General features: G+C 37.8%; 1 protein-coding gene across 2 annotated transcripts in view; it reads right to left on the reverse strand.

Annotated features, from left to right (window-relative positions):
* The window catches only part of ACSS3 (acyl-CoA synthetase short chain family member 3), a 67,226-nt gene that overhangs the window by 14,371 nt on the left and 28,581 nt on the right, over positions 1–24,274 (reverse strand). For both annotated transcript variants that reach the window (XM_035338581.1, XM_035338590.1), the window contains 3 exons: positions 19,452–19,603; positions 12,116–12,219; positions 1,309–1,404 (listed from right to left, as the gene is read on the reverse strand). In XM_035338581.1, the coding sequence (XP_035194472.1) occupies positions 1,309–1,404; positions 12,116–12,219; positions 19,452–19,603 (352 nt within the window). The remainder of the gene's footprint in view (positions 1–1,308; positions 1,405–12,115; positions 12,220–19,451; positions 19,604–24,274) is intronic.

Below are 24,274 nucleotides of genomic sequence, written 5' to 3' on the forward strand. Positions count from 1 at the left end.
ACTTACACTCGGTGCCATGTTTCAAAGAATTCATGTGAAATTTTTATATTCTTGCTACTCAAATATTTAGGGGCAGGACACTTTCTAGCATGTGTCATACCTTCTTCCACTCTTTCCTATTTATTACAACTGGAAACAAACTTCACAGCTTGGTTTTAATGCTGTTTTTAACCTAATATTTGTCTTCATGCTGTAAGTGCTAGAACCGAGAACTGCTGCAAGTATTTTCTTTAATGTTCATTTCCATTTCTTCTATCTATTAGGAGAAAAAATAGCTAAGCTTTTTCTGCCCAAGAATGTGAGAACCTTTTCTGAAGACAGTTTGATCTTTAAGAAATGTAATTATTATTTGGACTTCAAGTAACTCTTGAGAACTGTGTTAAGATCAGGTTTCCCAGGTATGAAAATATTTTTGCATTCTTAATCCTGTAGCTGTACCCTCTACAAGCAAATAGCTTCCAGACAATGAGTGTTCTCCCTTTTACTGCTGGTTCATAGCCTACCATTTTCCCAGCTGGAAATAAAAATGCTCTACAAGTACTCAAAGATAATGTGCTTAACATCTCTCTCAAATATGAGCCCATACACCTGTACATACAGTCAGTAAACTGCTTTTGATTAATAAAGAAAGAAATAAAGAAGATTCATATCCTTGCCAGGTTTCTTATTAGTTCACTAGTGACACATTTGTGGAAGACACAGACCTCACGGTAAGAATTCTCTTTGTGCACTTCAGGATACTTCTCATATAAAACTGTACCACCAAAAGAAAATCTAATCAGTAAGTCTCTAAGACATAGTTACTCGATGTACATCTTCCAAAACAAAACTGCTTAGGCTCTGACAATTGAGATTAAAGGTATGACAAAACATTCAAAGTGCAAGTTACAGCAATTATTTGTCTAGTTATCATTTCCTCTTCTGTTGATGGTTATGACTAACATTTTTCTTCCCGCTGTGCAAATACAGTTTTACTGCTGCTTCTCATTTAATTCTGTGCAATTGTAGATAAAGCCTTAAAGCACAGTATTTTTTTTCATATCTTTGTTATATCCAGTTTAGACATATGTGGTAGCCCTTTTATATAACAAAAGTAGGAGTATTTTCTCAATGTTTTGGAGAATTACTCCGAATTTCATAAGCACAGTCACATTCCACAACACACAAAAAGGCAGCTTCCTGTTATAAGGCGGAAAATGTGTTAGCAAGACTGTAATTTGCTTTCCATATGAAATCTTAGATTACAGTGCATTTACTCAGGAATATAAGCAATATCCTTTTCTAGCAGCATACTTAGCACAGGCTTACCATTGTATCCTGGTACTGGTTTTCCTGCTTGTCCAGGTGGAGGCGTTGTAGAGTTTCCCAAACCAATACATGAAGCGGTAATTGCAGAACCAGATTCTGGTAAAAGAACACAACTACATCAAGCAAGATTGCTTCTTGTGTCATTGAGTATTTATTTTTTCTAAGTTTTGCTTCTAGTTCAGCGTATCACAATTAAAAAATAAATAAATAAAAATGCCAGACAAGCAATGGAAGATTTAGAATTCAGGAGCTTCGTATTTGTTATCCAATAAATGCCAGTTCATCACAGAAATCTGCATTCTTCACAGGGGAGCTTTTCCATTCCATAGGAGACAATAAAAACACAAATATTCTGCATCACACCTTTATCTTATTCTTCTACAGGTATGACTTTATACCACACCAGTAGGAAACTGCCTACAGTAAAGCCATGACAGAAATACTGTGTATGGCAGATGTCTTTCAGGGGTTGTTTTACAAATCAATACCTTTGGAAAGAATGAATTCCAGAAAAAACATCTATCCAGTCTTGGTTGATTATCTTATCACTGTAGGGCTGTGATACCAAAGTACCTGTTGTTCTACTGTGGAGCTGAAAAATTCTACACATTTTGAGGTTGGGAAAGTATATTTACTTTGCAAAATCTCCACAACAGTATCGGTCAGGAAAATCATAAAAAAAAAGGAAAAACTTCACAAAATTTATTGTAAATAATGTAGAAAATTCAGGAACACCTCTTTTACAGTCCTGGAGTTCTCACTAATATTTCTTGGTGAGAACTATTTCAGGCAATAAACAGAATCAAGAATAAGGTAGAAAAGTCAGACCTAAATTTCACGTTGCCAAAATAAACTTGAAAGGAACACTGTAAGGAATGGGAATCAAACTGCTCTAAGATTTTGTGATCATAATTCAGCTGTTTTCTCCTCCATCTACAAACACATCTACAAACATTAAAGTTTTACTAGTGACAGCATATTAGAGTTTCAGTGTGTTTTTTATTTATTTATTTTGCCAGAAGACAAATACCTGGTTTAAATAACTCCTGGTTTTTGAATCTTAGGAAGAAATTAATTCGTCTAACTGCAGACAAATAAACACTTGCACTGTGTGCCTTTGCTCCCTGTGTGGAGCTCCCTGTAGGCAAGTAGGTCTGGAATCCCTGCTGCACTGGTAACATAAAATACCTTATTCAGACAGCATGAATATCCCCTGTAGTGCCTACACCTTCCTAATTATCCCCACAGTTAGGCAGCTACAAAGTCCTCCCTTCTCACCTGCCCCTTTTTTTCCCTCCCTTAAGAAAGCAAAATTTCACATAACTCTTTTATGCTAAAAGAGTTATTATTAGGAAAGAGGAATAAAAAAAAATATGTTGTCCTATAGCAGAGTCTAAGTTTGAAAAAAAGACAAAAAGACCAGTTCTCCTTCCTTTTCCTGTAAGAAAAATAGAGAAATGCATTTGAATGCTGCTATAATTCTGAGCTGTAGGGGAAATAAAAAATAAATGTGTAGGTGGCTGTAGATATTAGCAGGGACACAATATGGGGCTAGAACTATAAAAATACAGTTTTATCATTCTAGAGATGTCCCAGGTCTCAGGTCACTTGGAATTCATAGTCGACATCATGCTCAAGTTTCAGCAAAGGTTTGCGTTCAGGTTTGTGTTCAGCCCTGTGTTTGGGCTCTGATCAGTATGCCCAAATTTATCTTCAGTTCTCTTGCATTAACTCACTGGAGTTGTTTTTGCTGTGAATTTTCTCAGCTTCCACAGCATTTCTCTGCCACTTCAGAAGTAGTTAAATGACTACTCAGTTGCTTAAAGAAGCAAGAACAAGAACAAAACCACCAAGAGTTTGTGTAATATTAAGTTAGGTGTTAGTAAGTAACTGAAAATTAGCATTAACATTGCATACTTATGCTAGGGCCTAACTCCAGCTGCAGAGCACAGACCAAGAATTATCAATCCTCAATGCTAAAAAGTTTGCTTGGTTGCTTCCCGTTTTCCATTGTTCCATTTTTTCTACATAACGCAAATTTCCCACACAAACGTTGATTGTTTTCTTTTCCTTCCAAAAAAAAAAAAAAAACAGAACATCCAAGCTGCAATTATAGAGACACAACATCAACATGACCTAACGTAGCCAGCAAGTGATCATACTGAAAGCTACAAGAAGCGAAACCCACAATTTATTCAGCAGTTTCAGAGCTCCATATTTTGCACAGTACTGAGTTACTAACCTTAACTTTTTCCCTTTTTTTCCCTTCAAGCAGAATGAAAAAAGTATATTCCTTAGAGAAAAGTGAATTGGAAAAGACAGTGGAAGGGACAATTTCTTTTTGACTGCATTGGCAGGAGAAGAAGTGATGACACAGATTATTTCTTGCCTTACATATTGAAAGGCAAGAGCTAAAAACCATACTGTAACAGATGAGATGAGAAAGTTATTCAACAACTAAATGCAGTCATTAGATTCGCTATTGAAAGAGAAGGAACACAGCACCACTGTAACTGGATGCACCAGTAAGATTTAGTATGACTCAGGAACTGACAGAGATTTCTAATTGCAGAGCTCTCAGTCAAAAAACCTTTGGGGAAGAAGGGGGGTCTGTGATATTTCTGAAAATTTGTTTGGATTTGTTTAGCTCTTTGATGCACTGCGAATTAAAAGAATACAAACTAGAATGGAAATATGGTCATACTAGTTTGTCTTTCTACTTTTCAGAAAACAGTGAATAAGACTGTGTAAGCCCATTTATTCTAAACAAGAATCACAAGTTCCAGAACTTTCTCAATAAGTCTTTAAAATTGCTGCTGTTTCTTCTCAATTACCGGTAGAAATATATCACTTCCATATTTACCCAGTGTTCTAATCTCTAGGCTGTGCATTCAATTCCCATGGGTCAGTAAGACTTTTTATATACATGAAAAAAATATGGCTTGTTGGTATTCAGACCAGATACTAATTAAGAGAGAGAATCCCGGAAGCATCCACTCTTTACGTTAGGTTAACAGTTCCTGAATGCTAAAGATTCTCTTACAAAATAGAAGCACCAAGGAGTACTGCCAAAGGATTGCATACACCTTTGTGCTGTACATTTCTTAGGAAATCAATGTGTATCTTTCAAACAGGATGCTGGATTGAAATATCAATTTCCCAAACCAATCAGAAAATAGCAACCACTTTCCAGGACAACATTTTTCATCAAGGAAAAAACAGCCTGACTTGAAAGGAGAATTGAATAGAAAATCCTGCTGAAAAGAAATCAACGCTGTTCAGAAGAATACAGAAAAACAACTACTGATGAGAAATTTTCCTTACCAATTAGGCGCACTACAAGTTCTGTGTGGCCATTTTTTATTTTTTCCAATAAGCAAAGCTACTTAAGAATCTTTGTTTGAATTAAGTTTGGTTTATTTACAATTAAAGTCAGGATTTATATGCAGGTTACAAGACATAGGTCAGAAAGTAAAAACAGCAGCAGTTTGAAGTAGGATAACATTTGTCAAATGGATGTTGCATTCCACCCACCCCTTACACCAGGTGTGTAAATGTGCAGATAGCCCTTACTTGACTCATTTGTTTGTAGTTGGAGATTCTCTGAAATTAATGTGCAGTGTCTAAACAGATTCCCAATACCACAATCTTTAGGAATTTGCATATTTTTAATGTAACAAATAGAACAGTTGGTCTGTCTTTGATCAATCCCTTCTGCACACATGTAAGGTGCTAGCCTTCCACTCCCTATGCAAGCAAGTCAGCAGCCCTCCAGCTGTGGAAGGCTTTTCAGGGACAACTGGATCATAAACCAATTTACTTCTTGCCTAACACCGTATAATGTGACAATGAAACAGCTATTTAGAAGAGCAACGTTTCACAACTAGTCTGAACTACAGTTCATAGAGTCATAGAATCATAGAATATTCCAAGTTGGAAGGGACCCATAAGGATCATCAAGTCCAACTCCTTGCACCACGCAGGTCTACCCAAAAGTTTAGATCATGTGACTTAGTGCATGTAACACTTAGTGTTTCTTAAATTCATACAGGCTTGGTGCAGTGACTACTTCAATGGGGAGCCTGTTCCAATGCGCAACCACCCTCTCGGTAAAAAATCTCCTCCTGATGTCTCGTCTAAACTTCCCCTGCCTCAGCTTCACCCCGTTCCCGTGGGTCCTATCACTGGTGTTTACGGAGAATAGGTTCAGACGTTGAAGTAAATTCAACATCTTCTTTGAGTTACAATGGAGGGAATATATATACCTCTGAGAATAATGAAAAGCACTTTACTGAGACTTGCAAGACAGAATTACTGAGAAATTGTCTTAAATCATAGCTGTTAAAATGTCCCAAGTCCCTCCTTATATTTCTACTTTCAGGATAGGGGCTGATCTAAAGAAAATCACCCTCGAATTTCAAAGATGTGACTCTCTACATGTAAGAGAAAGATATTATTTCAAAGAGATTTCAATATTATTGTGCTATATTCATACTTAATGGATAGTCTGATACAGGCATTTTTGTTGCATTTGTGTCTCTGAAAGCAATTCTTACATTACAGAAAGTACTGCTGATGCAGAAGCACAGAGTGCATTTGCTTATGAGTACTACAGGAAGTTTGTATGCCTCACTTTATTCATCATAATTCCTCCATCTGCCCACATGCCTGACTTGAAGAAGCTGGGATTTTCCAAAGGATGCAGGGCAATAGATAGTACTTCTGTGCCCCAGACTGTCTTGCTCATTCACAGTACACATTCAAGTTCAAAGAAAATAAACAGTTTTGAATTTACTCAGAACTTTCAAGATGTAAAATGCCCTGTACCACTTACAATTTCTAAACTGTCTCATATTCTTCAATATCATAAACTGTTAGACTGCTAAAATATTATATTTTCTGGTAGGATATACTTAGGGAAAGTACACTGCACTCCGACATTAATATTTGGGTTTGAGCTGCACTAAGTGACTGACGTAAGGCTGAATTTGTCAGGATGCCACATAAAGATGCTTGAAGCATGCAGGAAAGAGGAAATGAAGAAATCAGTAATGTACCAGGAACATGTATTCTCAGCATGGCAACAACTAATGGGCACCCAGAAACAGAAAACCACAGTACCAGATTAGTTCTAGCACTCAAGATCCACATCCCAGCATGCCATGTTGCTTCCTTATAATAAAACTAAACCTAACACATCACAGAAATATGTACTGGGAAGGACTCTCACGTTCAGGGACCAGCTCATCGAGTGTTCGTACAGACCTTGTGTTCTTCATCCTTCAGCATATAACTCCGCACATTTGTCAGTTTCCCAGGTGATTCCCCATCATTAAAACCCAAACAAGCTTCTAAGTCTCTGACTGCACTAAAAGTAGGTGGTCTCACTCACAACTTTGGATTTAGCACTGTTAAACCATGGTAAATTATAGATAGGCATGTTGCTGGGCTGGTAGCCCAAGCACCACTTTAGTCTTATGCTCACTGGTCTGGGAAGAGAATTTCAGATAATCTTTTTACAGTATAGCTCAGCCATGCCTTCAGCAGACACTCAAAAACATCAACTGCATAGTTTTGCCATAAAGTTTTCTGCATCTTTTCCCTAGAAGATACCTATATTCTCTGCACAGCTCCCAGCTTGACACCTAATGACACCTTTAGGCATTGGAATCGGCTGCCCAGGGAAGTGGTCGAGTCACCATCACTGGGTGTCTTTAAAAGATGTTTAGATGTAGAGCTTAGTGATACGGTTCAGTGGAGGACTTGTTAGTATTACGTCAGAGGTTGGACTTGGTGATCTTGGAGGTTTCTTCCAACCTAGATGACTCTGTGATTCTGTGAAGTACTTAAGCCTGTCATCAAATGAAGTGAAATTTTATGACAGAGCTTATATTTACTGAAATTTTAATCTTCTTCCTAATATATTTAGCAGGGTACCACAGCAAATTATAAGAGAGAAATAAGAAAAGCCACAAGAGGTTAACAATGACTGAAGAATCTGGAAACCTGTAAATTCTTAAGGATTCCCTGATTCATTTTTACTAACGCTGTCAGAAAAGAAGTGTGAAATTAAATCCAATTCACATATTATACACAATTAGGTTAGAGACAATCTGTCATCCTAAACTGTGAAAGGCTTTGCTGAGTAATAGTGAAACTTCAAAAACTCTGTCACACATCATTTTGTATTTCATTTCAACCCTTATTTTTGAGGAGTATGATGCATGCAGCAGGTAAATTCTTGAACAGTGATAGCAATTACCATTTATTTTTCCTCCATCTGACTTTATTCTTACCTTACTCCTCTTGTGAATTAAACTCAGACAGAATCAACACAATACATACAAGGTACATACAAAATGTCAAAATGCAGTGAGTACTAGGGGTCTATCCTAATAGCAAAACCCAAAAGAAATACATAGTTTTAGGTGAGGTACACAAGCAGAGTGATTTGTAATCAATACTTCCACAGGTACTCTTTTTCATACATGTTTTAAAGAGAGTTTTTAAATGCCTTACAAAAATATTTAAAGCTAATGTGAAACATGTGCAGTAAACCAACTGGAAAGAAAAAGTCAGCTAAGACTTTCTTGCTCCAGCCTTAGAGACACTATCATACCTAAAGCACGATTTTTCCCTCAGGCTGCCTACCATGTACATTACATTCATTTTGCAGATCAGAACTGACTATTTGTTACCTTGTGGTGGGACAGCTATAAAACACAGTTATTAACTCTCACTACTACTCTACAAAGCAGTGTAACAAATTAACTGTAAGCCTCATGGAAAAACAACAGTATTGTTTACCTTATTCTTCACATCCATGTGAAAATAAATTCAGCCTTTCTCACTGTGTTAATTTGTATACAGAATCTTAACAAATTGCTGAATTGCTTTATTTTCTCTACTCAGAAACTGTGATGTATTGACTCCCAGAAAAAAAAAAAAAAAAAAAGTATGGAAAAGAGACATAAATATGAAATGAACCCATTTCTAAAAGGGTGACTAAGGAAATCAGAAGACCTGTTAATTAAGCAGACTGTCCAGTACTTGTGCATTTGCACAATACAACCAGTGCCTGGCACAAAAAATTGCATTCTTTCTGGTTATGACCACCTGCTGTTCCTTATTCACTTCTATTTCAAGTTTTCCTTACTCTCCATATTCTTTAATGTACAGTAGCATCAAGAATGCTTAAACAACAGGCCCATGCACTACAGACACCACAGAAAAAGTGTTTACTGTCAGCACAAACAAAAGCGTAAAGGGACAATGATGTGACAGCCATATTCATTTTAATTATCCAACACATGAAGAAGGCTAATTTTGCAATTAAAACGCACAACCAGACAATCAGTTGCACAGCTGACTTGAGTTTATTTAAATACACATCAGCACAGATCACGGAAAAACAAAGTAAATTCTCATTATCATTCTGCACCTTGGCTGTACATTCCCATCTTTCTTTTTTTTTGAGCATGAATACTCCCATGCTTTTACATGGAACTGGATGAACTGACAAAGATTTAAAATAATGTTCTTCCTTTTAGCTAGCTTAGTTTTTGGCTGATATTGCGCACCACACAGCCACATGCATGCTAGGACTGGCCTGAAAGAAGGGGTACAAACACATCACCAGAGATGACCTCCCTCTTTCAGGGTTGGATGCACTTGCCATTCATAAGATCATACAACCACGGTGCCAAGCTATTTCTTTCAGCATGTTTCATCAAAACAGAAGTCGGATCATAAGTATTGTCTCCCCCACAGTCAATTTGTCCATTTAGTCTAATCCCAGATTCAGATTATCACTTTACATTTTAAATGACAAATGCACCAAAGGTACACATTTAAGTGCTTCCATAAAACGGGCCATTTCTCTGGAACAAAGCTTTATCAACAACTAGCTTACTCAAAGCTCATCTAGGTAGTTATTCCACTGGTTTCACTTTATTTCAGATTCTAACCTTCAGCTGTGTTGCTGAATGCCTCCCACCTCACCTGGGATACAAATCCCCACTTAAAAGTGAATACTGCATTATGTTGCAAGCTGCATGAATTAAATATATAGTTTTAAACGAATGGGCATGCATTCCCATATTATTAGGCACACATACAGTGCTGAGTATGACTACTTCAAACTTGTCATTTTATTTATTTCTGCTACAATACTGAATAGCTACCATGGAAGCAGCTAGGAACGTTTAACACAAGCTTTCAGAGCGTCTGTGCTTCTGCAGCTCTTCACACCTTCATTACTGTTTTGTTTTGTGTTTGTTTTGTTTTTAATTCTTGATTTGAAAACTAGATCCAAAACCAAGGTAACCCACATTTCTTTGTGTACTGAGACCACTCCAAAGAATTTGACAGAGTGAGTACAACTTAAACATTGTTTAGGTTATTTCAAATAGATTTGGCAAAGTTCCTTGTGAAGCTCCTAGCAGGAATACTGAAATGCAGCATCATTCTCTATAAACATCATCATACACAGAGACTTAGAACATGGTCTGAAAGACACTTTTCTGTTTTCCTTCACAAGGACTCAAAATACCACAAAACATATGTAAATACGACATAAAAATCTATCTCTGAGCACAGAAGACTGTTTTCTAACACCAAATTCACAGTGGCTTCTTGAATACCTTAGGGTAGGCAAGATACTTGTCTTTCTCAATTTCATGTCTGCCAGACTGGGATAACTTTAGTTACTTCACCAGTGTTAAAAGAATTAATTTACTTGTGTCTGCACAATTACTTTGAAGACGAAAATTGTGATTTAAATACTAACTGCCATTTTGTATATATAAGCAAAAACAAAACACCTGCACAAATCCAGATTATCCTCTCCCTATGTACAGATGAGTACAGGATCTGCAAGGGCTGTTCTTTCATTCACTGCCATGTCTCCAAAGAAAACAGCAAGTGCTTAGCAGTCCTTATTTCCTAAAATCCTATGTGCCACTTACTGATCCTGTGGCATGCATTGCTCATCTTTTAAGGTGTGCTTACTATATTTGCAACACAAGTATTCAAATAAAAAATGTTATTGAAGACATTGACACAAATCAAAGCTGTAATTAATTGGGCTTTTCTTGTATAAACACCTTGAAGGCCTCTAATGAAAGCTTCCTTTCATTTCAACTGTTACAATTCACAATGATTTCATATACTCCATAAATCTTCCAAAGACAAAATGAAAGACTTTACCTACATTTCTAAATAGCTGTTTTACATTTCCTTTTCTCTCTCTCTTTTTTATTTTTTAATACTTTAGCATGTCAAACTTTTACTTCCCTCACTCATTTCTGCTTCCAAATAGTGACTCGGTCACCTCTCTTCTGCAAAGCTGATCTCTTCCCTACTTATCTCAGTCATAAGCAAGGTAATAGAAATTACTCCATCTTACAAGAAATCCTGATAACACAGGTACTAGACTCCTCTCTTCCACCATCTTCTGCTTTAGCATCATTTGAAAGAGTCAACAACTAAGACAAAATTGCATGAATAAGACTACAGTATTCAGGTAAAATTATGATGCCAATATTTCTCACAGTTTTGCAATGTTCTTGCTTTAAAGAATACAGACATATCAAATTTGGGAATATGTAATAATTTGCTAAATTATTAGAGGTAAAAAGCATTTTCATATGTAGAAATAAGCCATTAAGCTTTCAATCTTGGGACTTTTAATAGGTGGTTCTCAAAAATTGACCAGCTTTCATGGACCCCCCATAATTCTCTAGCGTAGACTCCCAGGGGACACTGCTAACTAGCACCCCAATAAGCTTAAAGCCCACTCTTTTAAAACCCAGGGTGGCAACTCTGCTGACCTTTTATCTGCTTACTTCAAAAATTAATGAATTAATTAACTCAATTTAATTAATTAACTCAATTTAATTAATTAACTCAAACAATTCATGATCACTGTGGCCAAGACAGTCCCTTACTACCGCGTCTCCCACAAGGCCTTCCCTATTGTCACACAACAGATCTGGGAGGGCTCCTTTCCTAGTTGACACACTTGGTATTTGTGACAAGAAGTTAACCTACAACACGCTTTATGATTCCCAGCCTTACCTGTTGTGGCAGTATGATATTCCCAGTTTATGTCTGGGAATTTGAAGTCTCCCATAAGGAAAAAAGCAACTGATCAAGCAACTGTAGGCAACTCCTAGTTGCCAACAGAATAGTTAATCTATGCTAATGTCCTGGGTGGCCAATCAATGGTAGACCCCCAAGACAACATCTGCTTAGGTTTCCATCCTCTTAATCCTCACCCAGAGGCTCTCTACTGCATCATACCTAACAGCCATATCTCTCCCTTACTTACAATGCAACATCTCCATCTCACCTGCCATGCCTATCTTTCATGGACAGTCAATAGCCCTCCATTCCAGCACTCCATTCATTTGTTTTTAATTACACAAAATATATGTGCAAAAAATGTAACTTAAACTTCTCCAAACACAAAATTTTCTGGTATGAAGTCAAACATACAAATGTATACAATTACACCTGGAAAAATACAGAAATAATGCTAACTTTTTTTTTAAAGACAGGGATCAGATAATGCTTTTGTTTTTCTACATAGCTTTTAAAAATGCCGTGGTTTAAATATATTCTGAAGTTATTTTTCAGACCACTTCCAAAACAAAAACAATCTTTCTGCTGAATTTTTATTTTCACTGTTAGCCTTGCCTATTTCAATGTTCATGGAAACACATAGCTGACCTACCTGCAGACTCAGGTACCAGGTCTGAAAATATTTCATCACCATATTTTACAAATGATAGTTCAAAACACTCACCAGTTTGCCACCAGTGGTCTAAGACAGGTACCTTGAAGACTTTTTTTGACCATTCTAATGTGTCCACATCACAGTGCTCACCAGCTACAAACAACATTCTGAACCTTTAAATAAAAATTAAAAAAAAAAAAAAAAAAAAGTATTTACCTTGATCTGGACAGAAAAGGAAAACAAGAAAACAAATTCAATAAACATCTGTGGCCTGTGTCCCAGATGGGATAAAGACAAAAGTGGAGGGAAGACTGTTATTCCTTGTATGCTCTGAGTAACAATTAGAATCTTAGTTATACTAATTTATGCTACCTGATATATCATGTAAAAGAAGCTTTATTTTCAGAATTCAAAGATCTTGGGAGGCCAGTCGCAAACAATTGTCAATGGAAGTAAAGGATAGTTACTTTGTACACAGGATCTAGATAGATACCTCTCAGGCAAAACATAAGTACAAAAAAGATATCAGAAAAAATAGTAAAGAAATAAACAGAACAAATAGGAAATAGCCGTAGCATAACTCATAGCTTTACATTGTTAATAATGTTCTATTTAAACAGATTTTAATGCTTTTTGAGTTGTTCAGTCATCTTTTTATAAGGATGGAAATGAGTTTTGTGGAGAAACAATGGCAACTAAAGCCCTTTTCCTGCATAGACAGAAGCTATTTACTTATAAATAAAAATAAATAAATAATGCAATTCTACCAGATAATGCCATTCTCATAACAATAGTACTGGAATTCAGCTTATTTGGCTGGATACTCTGCAGCCAATTTTGGCAGAACAGAAATGCAACACCTGGCAGTCACAACAGATACAATCTCCATTTTTGTACCACTAAATTATGCAGTGATATACACCTGGGCAATAAACCCCCTCCCAGTCTTAATCTTCATCACCTTTTATTGGATGTTCTGTCACACTTTGTTGTCCTTCCTTAAACATGACAAATTCACTTCACACCCTGTTTACTATGGCAAGGTCCTTTATGTCAACTGTTGCTTTCTTAAATATGACTATTTGTACTTAAAAGTGAGACATTACAGTATATTACAGCATGCTGCCAAGGTTTCAGTCTTTGTAACACTTGTACAGTAACTTTATTCTTGCCATAGGAGATTTTTTGCACTTCTAATTTCCTAATAAGCAACTTAAAATTACATTTAAACTCATGGATGCTCATGACACTGACCAAACATCATCATCTAATAAGAAGGTACTAAAGTGAAGAATGATTTATAATCTTGCCCCTACACCTCCAACAAAAAAATAAGCAGTCATCTTCAGGTAGAAACACTGAACTTTGAATTCAGGTTCATGAAGCACAGTTGAAAACAAATGGCCAGCTACGCTGAGATGAACCACTCATTTATATTCAGTACTGTATCATTAGTATATACCTGGTTTTATAATCTATTTTGTGACAGCAATACATAGTATTCATCTTATTTGATTCTTATAATCAAAAAAAAAAAAAAAAAAAGTCTAAGCTGAACTAGTTCTCTAGGCTTCTACAGTCCACAAAAACAGTAAGAGGCAACTTTAGAGAGCAATTTCCTTTTGGAGCTTCAAGTAGCCCAACAGACCCCAGCATTAAAACTACTCCAAAATAGCCCCTAGCTATCTTTGCAACACACTCCCCCAAAGGACCACCCACACCAAAAATAATAAATAAAATAAAATAAAACAATATAAAACAATATAAAATAAAATAAAATAAAATAAAATAAAATAAAATAAAATAAAATAAAATAAAAATCAGACCACGTGTCTGAGTGTATCATCCAAACACTTCCTGAACTCTGACTGGCTCGGTGCTGTGACTACTCCCCTGGATAGACTGTTCCAGTGCCTGACCACCCTCTTGGTGAAAAACCTTTTCTTGATGTCCAGCCTGTGGCAGCTTCAAGCCATTCCCTCGGGTCCTATTGCAGGTCAGCAGAGAGAAGAGATCAACAATTGCCTCTCCACTCCCCCTTGTGTGGAAGTTACCTCCCCTCAGCCTCCTCTTCTCTATTTAATCTGCCTTTTCATCCTGGTTGGGCAGTCTGTAGCAGACTCCCATGACATCTGCCTTGTTGGCCCTCCCCGATTCTTACCCATAAACACTCAACCCGATTGTCACTATCATTAAGCTCAACACAGTCAAAACACTCCCTAACACACAGGGCTAGCCCACTACCTCTCCTTCTAACCCTGTCCTTTCTGAAGGGCCTACGGCCATCCATTACAGCACTCCAGCTGTACAGGTCATCCCACCATGTTTCTGTGATGGCAGCTATATCTGTTTTCCTGCTGCACAATGGCTTCCAGATCCTCCTGTTTGTTTCCCATGCCGTGTGCATTGGTGTAGATGCACTTCAGTTGGTCTAGTGATCCCATCACCTTTCCAGGGGCAGAAGCCCTAATTGCTACATGACCTTTCTCAGGCACTTCCATGATTTCTAACCTATCAATATCCCTTGTGTCTTTGCTGTTACATGGCTCTCCATCCCCTACCTGGCCTGGGACAGCAGCCTGAAGGGCCTTGCTAGCACACTGACCCACTAGTCACAGAAATACCACGCCATGGCTTATCTCATGTGAGCCTCATTTTATCCCTTTCTCCCTTCAAATCTAGTTTAAAGATCTCTCAGTGAGACCTGCTAACTCCTGTGCAAAAAACCCTTTCCCCTCTTGAGGCAGGCGTACCCCACCTGTTGCCAGCAGGCCTGGTGTCATGTGAAATGACCCGTGATCAAAAAAAAAAAAAAAAAAAAAAAAAAAAAAAAGTTCTGCCAATGACACCAGGCTTGGAGACAGAGATTGATCTGCTGTCTTTTCCTGTTTCTCCTCTCATCATTCCCTGCCACTGGAGGGACAGAGGACAAAACTATTTGTGGTCCTGATCCCTTAATGAGTTGTCCCGAAGCCCTGAAGACTCTCTTGATTGCCCTTGGACTTTATGTTGGAACTTCCAGGTTAGTCTGGAGTATATATTTTCATACAAGGTACACATAAAATATACAAAACCTTATAGCAAATATGTAAGCAAGCAGCTTTTACATCAAAGAAGCATAGTGAAGATATTAGAAGATAACGAGAAGATAATGAGTGTGTCCCCAATTATTATCTTGCACACTAACGCATTTTCTTTGAAAGCACAAGCCATTGCTGAAAATAACAGCTAATAGATAAGTGGGAGTTACAAAACAGATAAAGGTTTATGATAGAAGAAAGCAAAATATTGTATAAGTAAACAACACAAATTGTATTTTCTGAAGTTTTTTTAAGACTCGTGTTTACATTCAGGACGATCCTGTCAAGCCCTGCTAAATTTACATTGCATTGTATATCCTGCAACTAGGCATGCTAAACACAAAATTTCAGCTTTAAAAATTAAATTTATGAATTTATTAAATTTATAAACCATTGAAAAACTCTGTTAAATGTCCTTGTTTTTAAAACAGGGCTAGCAATACCCCAAGATCTTAAAAGACTTGCCAAAAAGTTAAGTCAGTGTGTTATCCCCTGAGCCAAAACCTGAATTCCTCCTTTTGAATTCCCCGCTTTAATCATCAGGCCTGGATCTGCAGGCTCTAGAGCAATCCTATGTTGTGGGAAGGACAGAGACCAGCTCTTTGGACAACTTATGGTTCAAATCCATCAAAAAGAATACAAGAGCGAAGTGCCTAACAAAGCCTAACCAAGTGTAAGAATATGAAATTATTTTCTCATATCAAACAGTATAAGAAGAGAGAGAACAATGATTATAAAATGTCCTCCTGTGATTTTTTTTTAACAATCCACTTAAAACTCCACAGCATGTCAATTGCAATCATCTATCAATCAACATCATCTAGCAATCAACACTTTCAATGGGAAAGATCTTTAAATCTCTCTAAACAAATATGTCCTAAGCTGTCATTCTGAAAACCTACACTCCTAACATAAAGTTCAGTTCAATCCAGATCTTAGGCCCTGTTCAAGAGTCCAGTGGACTGGATGTGAAGTACACCTCTAATGCAGGGGATAGATCAAGGTCCCTAGTGTCCCTAGTACAATTTAAGTTGTTCAGCACAGCATGTGCATTTTCATACTCCAAGCATAGAAGAAACCACAAAGGCAAACCATTGCCCCGGAGCAGGAGCGTTTACATGGGTAATAATCGCAGTTACATTATTCTGGATTAAAAGATAATAAAAGTGTTTTAAACTCTCAAATGCATATACCAGTTTTTTCCTGGCAAAGAAAATCTCTGCATCACATTAAATAAGCTTTTTTTTTCCTTTTTTTTTTTTTTTTTTCCCTGAAAAAAACAGTGAGGAGGTTAATTTGCACTTCTTCACAGAAACTGGAAATAAAGAACTCTTAGTAATTCTTAACGCACCTGGAGTCTGTAGACACTTAAATATGTAATAAATAAGTAAATAAATAAATAAAAATTTTGAGATCTTTTATTTTTTCTCCCTTGGTGTCTTCGTTTATTCTTCTCCCCTGAACAGATTTTACCTTGTTCATGTCAATCCAAGCACTTGTGGTTTGGGTGACAGAGTCAGAAATGCAGAACACAGAGCAGCTCAGCTCCTTCTCCCAGTGCAGGTGAGGGGAGCTTCATAAAGACTCTTCATGAATTCAGCTCAAGACTCCAATAGGAATGGCCATACATAAACTACAGTAGCACAGAGTAGGGGCTAGCAGAAAGCACTGCATACTGTACTTCAGTTGTCCTAGATTCTGAGTCTTAATCACATCTCCTCTAGCAGCACATGCGAGACATGAATTATGTGAGAAAGCATTTCTTTCTAACAGCTTTGAACTTGCTACTTTAATTTCACATCCCCTTGTTCTCAAGTTTCTGTGTGAGACAGAAATTAGCAGTTACTAATTGACTTTATATCCATTATTTCTGAACAGATTTCAGGCAGCCTTGTATTTATTTCTAAAGCAAATACATTAATATCTGGTATCAGATGAACATGCTTCATTCTCCAGGCTCTCTTGGTACAAAATGGCAGAACATTCACAACTGACCTAAGGCAAAGAAAGCCAATAATGCTATGGAACACAAGCTACAGATTTCTACCCGTATCTTTATCTAATCTGTAGTGCTATTGCCCATTTCATGCACAACTGTCAGTTGCCAGTCATTTGGAAATCAGACCTAAACAGTTCAGAAGAGTTAAGTTAATTAAAAGATGACGTGTAATTCAAAACAGGGGAAGAGAGTTAATAGGTCAACGTTACAGAGTTACCTTGTGAAGATGAGAACAGATTCCACAAGCCAACCAGAATACACCCAGGTCATGGAATTTGGGTGTTCGCTGCTTTTCAAACACAACAGGCAGCAATATGATTAGATGGCCTGCTTAGCAGCACTGTGAGTTATCAAAAAAACAGGTCTGCTACAGATCCTGTAGCAAAATGTGGTTGAACAGGGCTTTTATCCTGCAGTGATACAAATTAAAAATCTCTTTTGCTGTTTAGCGTAAGTCATGTTTAAGACACAGGTGAGGTTTTGAAAGCAAACAAATTTCAAGATTTGACTCCAAAAGCCAACAAGGATTTTGAAGCAGGCACACTATAACCTTTGGAAACATCTCACATAATTTTGTGCAGTTGTCAGTGATGCCGCCAACATTAGTTTTTAACAGGGACTTATTTAACTTATTTCATAAGAACAAAAATCTGTTTATCATTCAATTTACTCCTGTAAATCAAGTACTCCCTTGTATACTGGAAGCTGGCATTGTCTACCATCCTTGTACCTATCAGCAATAGACTGTCAGCGCTACACTAAGACTTACAGCACTAAACTGGGATTCAGAGAACAGTCACCAGACTTGCCTTTTTTACCCACAGGTGCAAAAAGCTTTGGATTTTGCATATAAGTGACTAAAAACAATCCACAAAAATACTAGATACTAAATGCTTCACTAGAGGAGAAGTTGCATACCAAGGACTTGCATAGCCCAAAGCTGAATGAATTATGAGATGACTAAATCTGTGCACAAATGGAGAAGCTTGTGAACTATGCACTGAGTAGGAATGATGAAATACCTCTTTACATCTGGGGCAAGTGGTATCAGCAAAGGGACTCTAACTTGCCTGGAATTATTTGGTCAGAAAATGCAACAACTTACAGAGCAGATTAGCAGATTTTCTAGTCAATTATTACTTTAATTACATGCTGACTCATTTTAGTCACTGCCTAAAAAATGCTGAGGAATAGCAATTAAATTTTCTAGCATCCGTATCATTTTCTTGTCACTAAACATCACAGAAGAACAGGGCGTTAGGGTCTCAAATGAGCTTGTTCCCCATTTCATGGAAGGGAAACGATTGATGACAACATTCAAAATAGATGGAAGAAAGTAATGATGAACTTGTAATGAATACCTGAGGAATAAATCCAGCTTACTGACAAAACTTCCCAGAGCAATTATGAGAGTGGAGGTCTAATTAAGCTACATGGCTTTACATCTTCCTTTTCTCTTTGGAGAAGTGTGATAAAAGATGTTCATGACTGAATACTGCCTGCAATCTGACATGGCCCTTGTTTGATGCTGAGCAAATTATTCAGCTCCAATATCGTATCTGGTCTAAACCACGTTTTGAATTTTCAGAATATTTGGCATGCAATGCTGAAATGTGATTTGTAGAAGTACTAAACACTCGATGCATCAAGTCAGTGTGAGTTGCATTTTAACCACAAAATGCTAATAACGTATTTTAACTGTATCATGCTAAAAACTCAGGAACAGTGGTAGTTCAATGGCTCAGTCTGGGTATGCAAAGTTAATAGAAGACTTTGACCTTAGCTTCTCATCTGCAAAACACAGATAATACCACTCTCTCATCTCACAAGGGATTTGTAAGGATGAACTCTGTCATGATCTTGAAGCATGAGGTAGCACAGTAATAAACACTAAAAACAGCATGAAATAGCAACATATAACCATAAGCAGTAACTAAACTATGGGGAGATAGATATTGACTAGCTGCTGATTAAATGAATACTGAAGATCCTGTGAACTCAGAGACGTGGGAGGTCATGTGGGAAAACAGTATGGGATCGTGTAATCCAAGTCTGTATTACAGGATATGAGCACAGTGGAGTAAAATGAAGGTTGAGCAAGCCATCTTAACTCACTAAGAATTCTTAACCTTAGAGACATCTTTTTAATGAGCAATTAAAGAGTTGTCTTTTTAATAGCTTGCCTTTTCTCCAAACTGTCAACACGTACACCTAGCCTATATTTGAATTTTGCTATACAGAGGCGGGCAAAGCCCCAGACATTGCTATTCTTAGCTCATCCAGTCTGCTTCTGTAAGAAACTGCTTCCAGTGTATCCTTAGTTCACCTTTTCAGAGAGTATTGCTTTCCCAGGGCTGCCTCAGGGTCCTGCTGACGGATGGCTCTAATTGCAGTTGGTGAAGTAAAGAGGGCAGCTACTTCATGCTCTGCTAGCACGCGGAAATAGGCACCAGCATCTGGCGTTCCCACAGGTTTCCCCTATGGAGAGAATAATTAAAAATGTCACAGGATAAAAATACTTCATAATTCCTTGACAGTTCAAGGTTTCAACATGTAATAGTAGCAGTAGCACAGCAACTGAAGTAATTTCAAATAAGACTTTAAAGAAGGATTTGTTAAAAATAATAATACAGTAAGCGTACTCACTTGCAGAAATAAATTTCACCAGCTTTGGGCATAATCTCTTTAATGACCAAAAGACATACTAGCTGTTACTGAGAAAAATAGGACAAACGGACAAGCAAATGAAAAGACAGCCTCAGACAGCTGTTATTACACTGCCAGCAGAGGAAGTCATGCCTACATCTGTCCTTATTGTGAAACAGGCTGTAAAACATTCGGAGTCCCACAGGGTCTCTGGACACAGAGATACTTCAGCCATATACCCTATGCACAGGGCTGCAGGTCGTACCACCAGCTTTTTGTCACTTAAAATTTTTCTCTCATTTCTGGAAAAATTCCCACTCGGCTGCTTACAACTGACTTACTGGCATCTTTGTGCTGTTACCACATGCAAAAACTGGAGAGAAGCCAAAGAGCCCTTTAACTGTGTTAATGTGGGATCTGTTGGGTTTGTTTGTTTGTTTGTTTTTAGAAAACTAAGCATTGTCTTGAGCTACAGGGCATAGTCAGGAAAATTGTAAACAGAAGTAATTTGACATGACAAATTGTCCACTGGTAAATAATAATAATAACAAAAAATAAGCAAAAATATTTTCCCATGGTGCTGCAAATATCAAAAGCAGTCAGCACAGGATCACCTAACAACAATCTTTCTGTATATGTTACTGGAATGAATGAATTGCTCCATACGTATATCAAAATGATGAAAAGATATTGTTAAAGTGGAATGATCTTTAGCTCTACAGGTATTGCTACATAACCTTTTCACTAGAAAGGCCAAACTTGGAAGATGAACTTTGAGAAAGCATACAAACAAGACAGGAGAGACAAATGCTTTTCACAATGCGAAACACAGCTTTGTCAATGCTTTATGCAGGAAGCCATGAATAAAGAGAAGGTTTCACCACTGAAAATGTCACCAATTTTACAGCAGTTTACCAGCCACAAAACAAATTTACACCTCCACCAGCCTTGTGTAAAGGCAAATTTGCAGTGTGTCCTTCCTACCACGCGTCACCCACGTTCATGTATTTTATTACTTTCAAGAGTTACAGGCAAAGCTTTGAATTCTTAGCCAGCCACAGGCAGTACGGTCTGGACATCTGCCACTAACGTTCAAGAAACTTTTACTTCTTTCGCTTTTTTTCCTCTGAACCAGCACATTTGCAAGACAAACACGATATAACAGATAGATTAATAGGTCCAGTGGAAAAAAAAAAAAAAAAAAAAAAGGAACATTCAAAACTCTAATTAATACTTTTCAATTTGCTAAGATGCAAATGGAACACAGACATTTGAATACCTTGAAGAGTTTATTAAATCCCCCACTTTTATTGCACTAAGGCACGAGTAACGTAGTAAATGCCTTTACAGAAACACACACAAATCAGGTTTGTTGCCCCATCCCAACAGAGCAAACTGCCCGCTGGCTGTGACGCAGGCTCCCAGCTATTCCTTTTCTCTCTCCGTGCCTTCCCCACTGCAAATCCCCCCACGCTTGCTGGGTACCAGCTGCAAGACCAACAGTGGCCAGCTGGCAATTTCAAGAGTGCAGGATTCCCAACTGAGGCTGGCCACCTACTGCTGGCTTTGCAGCCCTACAGTGCGCTACTGCTGGTGAGACCAGTGCTGCAGCGGAGGATGGCCGCAAAAGGAAAAAAAGCAGGGCAAAACAGATGGCACAACTGAAGAGTCTTTTTTTTTTCTTCTTCTTCTTTTTTTTTTTTTAAGGATACAGGACGTGATGAGAAGAAAATGAAGAGAGAATAAACAAAAGAAAGAGTTCCCAGCCAAAGAAGTAGGGAGGAGTATCGCTCATGCCAAAAACCTCCTTTTTACTAATAGGCTGTCCTAGATTCCCAAAGAGGTGTACCAAGCGAGATTTCTGTACTGAAAAAAAAAGTTTGTTTTTTTTTGGTTTGTTTCATAGTTTGTTTCATTTACAGTTCCCAAAGAAAAACCTTTCATCAGAGTTTCTGTCCTTAAGCCTTCTCCTCACACACATCTTCATTTTAACTTTCATGTATTCATCCAAGTGTTCACCCGTGTTTGTAGATGAACATTCAAGTTCATGTTATCTCCATATGATATTCACTATAACTGCAGATCTGCAATAATCTGTGTAGGAGTTAAACCTTGCATCACTAACACTAAAATGGACTTTGAGCAAAAAAATCCAAATTTCCATAAACTTCTCATTAACTAATTATGTAATTGAACTAGTACCACTTGTAGTCATCTTGGGCAGAAAAGAACAAACAAACAAAAACCTAACAGTGAGGCAATCTGAAATTGGCTACTCTGCCTATAATAACGTAGCCTGTAATTTTTAAGCAAATGAAAATTTCCAGAGCCCCTAAAAGTGCTGTGTCTGGCCTCAAGTACAACCAACTCTCCCCTCTGGGCTTGGCTGCAAGTGCTCAAGGCCAGGATTGCTGTGGTGTGGCTATGCAACCTGGGGCGAGAGAGCTGCGAAGACGTGTGAGGAGCCTCCCTTGGCTCAGAGGCGATGCACACTCAGGCCCCTGCCCTTGGTGCCTGGCCAAGCCATGCTGCAGCTCTGCCTGGGCCTCGCACCTCCAGCAAGCTCCAGCTGGCCCAAACCCCGACTTCAGCTTTGGTTTGGAGAAGTGCAATCCTCAGATCTAGGAGAAAAACAAGTAAAACAACAAGAACTGTGGAAGTAAAGGAATAGAAAATCCCCGACAGTCAATTTGAAATAGTTCCCAATAAGGCAACACTTAAAATTCTCATTTAGGGGAAAAAAAATCTGGCCTAGCTGCAAAATATTCTTACTGATTCTGCTGAAAACGTTCTCCAGTGCCTTGGCAGATGTTCACAGTTTAGCAAATGCATAAACAAAAACTGACATAGGCAAAATAAATCTGAGTGCAAATTAATTTTATATCACCAAAAAAAAAAAAAAAATTGCCAAAGTGTGTTCTCATTTATCATACAAAAAAATGTAAAGAGTTCTCCAAGATGCCATAAGAGGCTTATTATCACATGCAGTTTTGACTTTTAAAAAGTCGCTGCTGTAAAAAGTACAGCACAAGGTAACTAAATTCAAAATATGCTGACAGGTTGCTGAGTCAATTGGGGAACATTAGCAAATGAGATGACTCCACTGCATTTCTGCAGGGATCAGCTCAAGACCCAATGCAATATTTGCATCAATACTGCAGATGAGAACTTATTTAAAAAAATCACTGTCAATAGTATCCGTGGTTGGCAGGAACTGAGATGGTGGTAGTCAAGAACAAGGCAGTCAGGAAAAGTGATCTGCATCACCCAGTTTTTAAAAAGAGATGTAGGAGCAGGCACTTCTTGAATCAGATAGGGGGATTCAGGTAGAAAAGTCTTTCTTTTAATAACCTAGCAAGAGACTCAGAATGACAGACAGGAATGTCTTTCTTTCTGGAAGTATCTAGACTGAGCATGTAATTTATCAAATGTCTACCAACAGAGCAGACATCCTGAGGCAGAATGTGTTGATGGATAACGCATTATTATGAAAGAAAATTCATAGGCAGCAAGGATGATCAAGGGGATAGAAAAGTTCTCCTGTGGAGAAAGTCAGAAGCTATTGGGACAGATTACCTAAGAAAAAAGACATGTTAGAAAAGCTATAATAAAATAACCAGCCACACATCAATAACAGCTCAACAATTCCCTTTCTGTCTGACTCTTAACAATGTGAAGCTATTCAATTAAAGATAAACTTCAACTCATGATGAGGAAATTGTCTCTGCATAGCGAGTATTATACATGGAGCTCAATGCCACTAAGATCTGCTGACACCAAGGAGGTATCAGGATTCAAATTAACATCTTCATAGAGGCGTTCCTCCTTCTGCTGCCAGCCCTGCTGCCAACCCCTCGCTATGGACTTGAGATGACACATCCTACTGAGTTCACTCCACAAATGTGACCAATATGGGCAATGGCAGAACTGGCAAACTCCAGGGACAGTGCTTTCTTTGTAAGCTGATAATGGCTTACAAGAACCATAGCAAGGCTAGATGTCCTAAGCAGCTAAGAAATGTGCCAAAGTAGAATAAGTGTAAACCTGGACCCTTCTGTTGCTGCTGCTGCTGTGCAGGCTGTAGGCTTGTCGTGAGAGCAGTGACTGGAAGGACCCCTGTGAGAGACTACTAAAGAAACACATTGTTTTCATCATCATTTCTTCTTGTGTTATTCCACACCTTCTAGAATGAAAACATCTTCATTGCAGTATTTACTTTCATGATTCTCTTCTGGCAAATGCATGCAATAATTTTAATCTTCTCAGTGGTCAAGATTAGATACAATAAAACAATCCAAGTCTTTTCCTTATGTCTGGGAAAATGTCGTTTACCCACACCACTTTCCTCTTCTACTTAACTAGAGGGGTGGTGATGAGTTAATCCCTTTAGAATAAAGAATCCAATTAACATCTATTATGTGCTTAAACATTAATTAGAGTATAATAATTTAATACTTAAATTAATATGGTATGTGATACTATAAATGTGTACTTCTGCTACTG

Source organism: Oxyura jamaicensis, chromosome 1, assembly GCF_011077185.1.
Source record: "Oxyura jamaicensis isolate SHBP4307 breed ruddy duck chromosome 1, BPBGC_Ojam_1.0, whole genome shotgun sequence".
NCBI lineage: Eukaryota > Metazoa > Chordata > Aves > Anseriformes > Anatidae > Oxyura > Oxyura jamaicensis.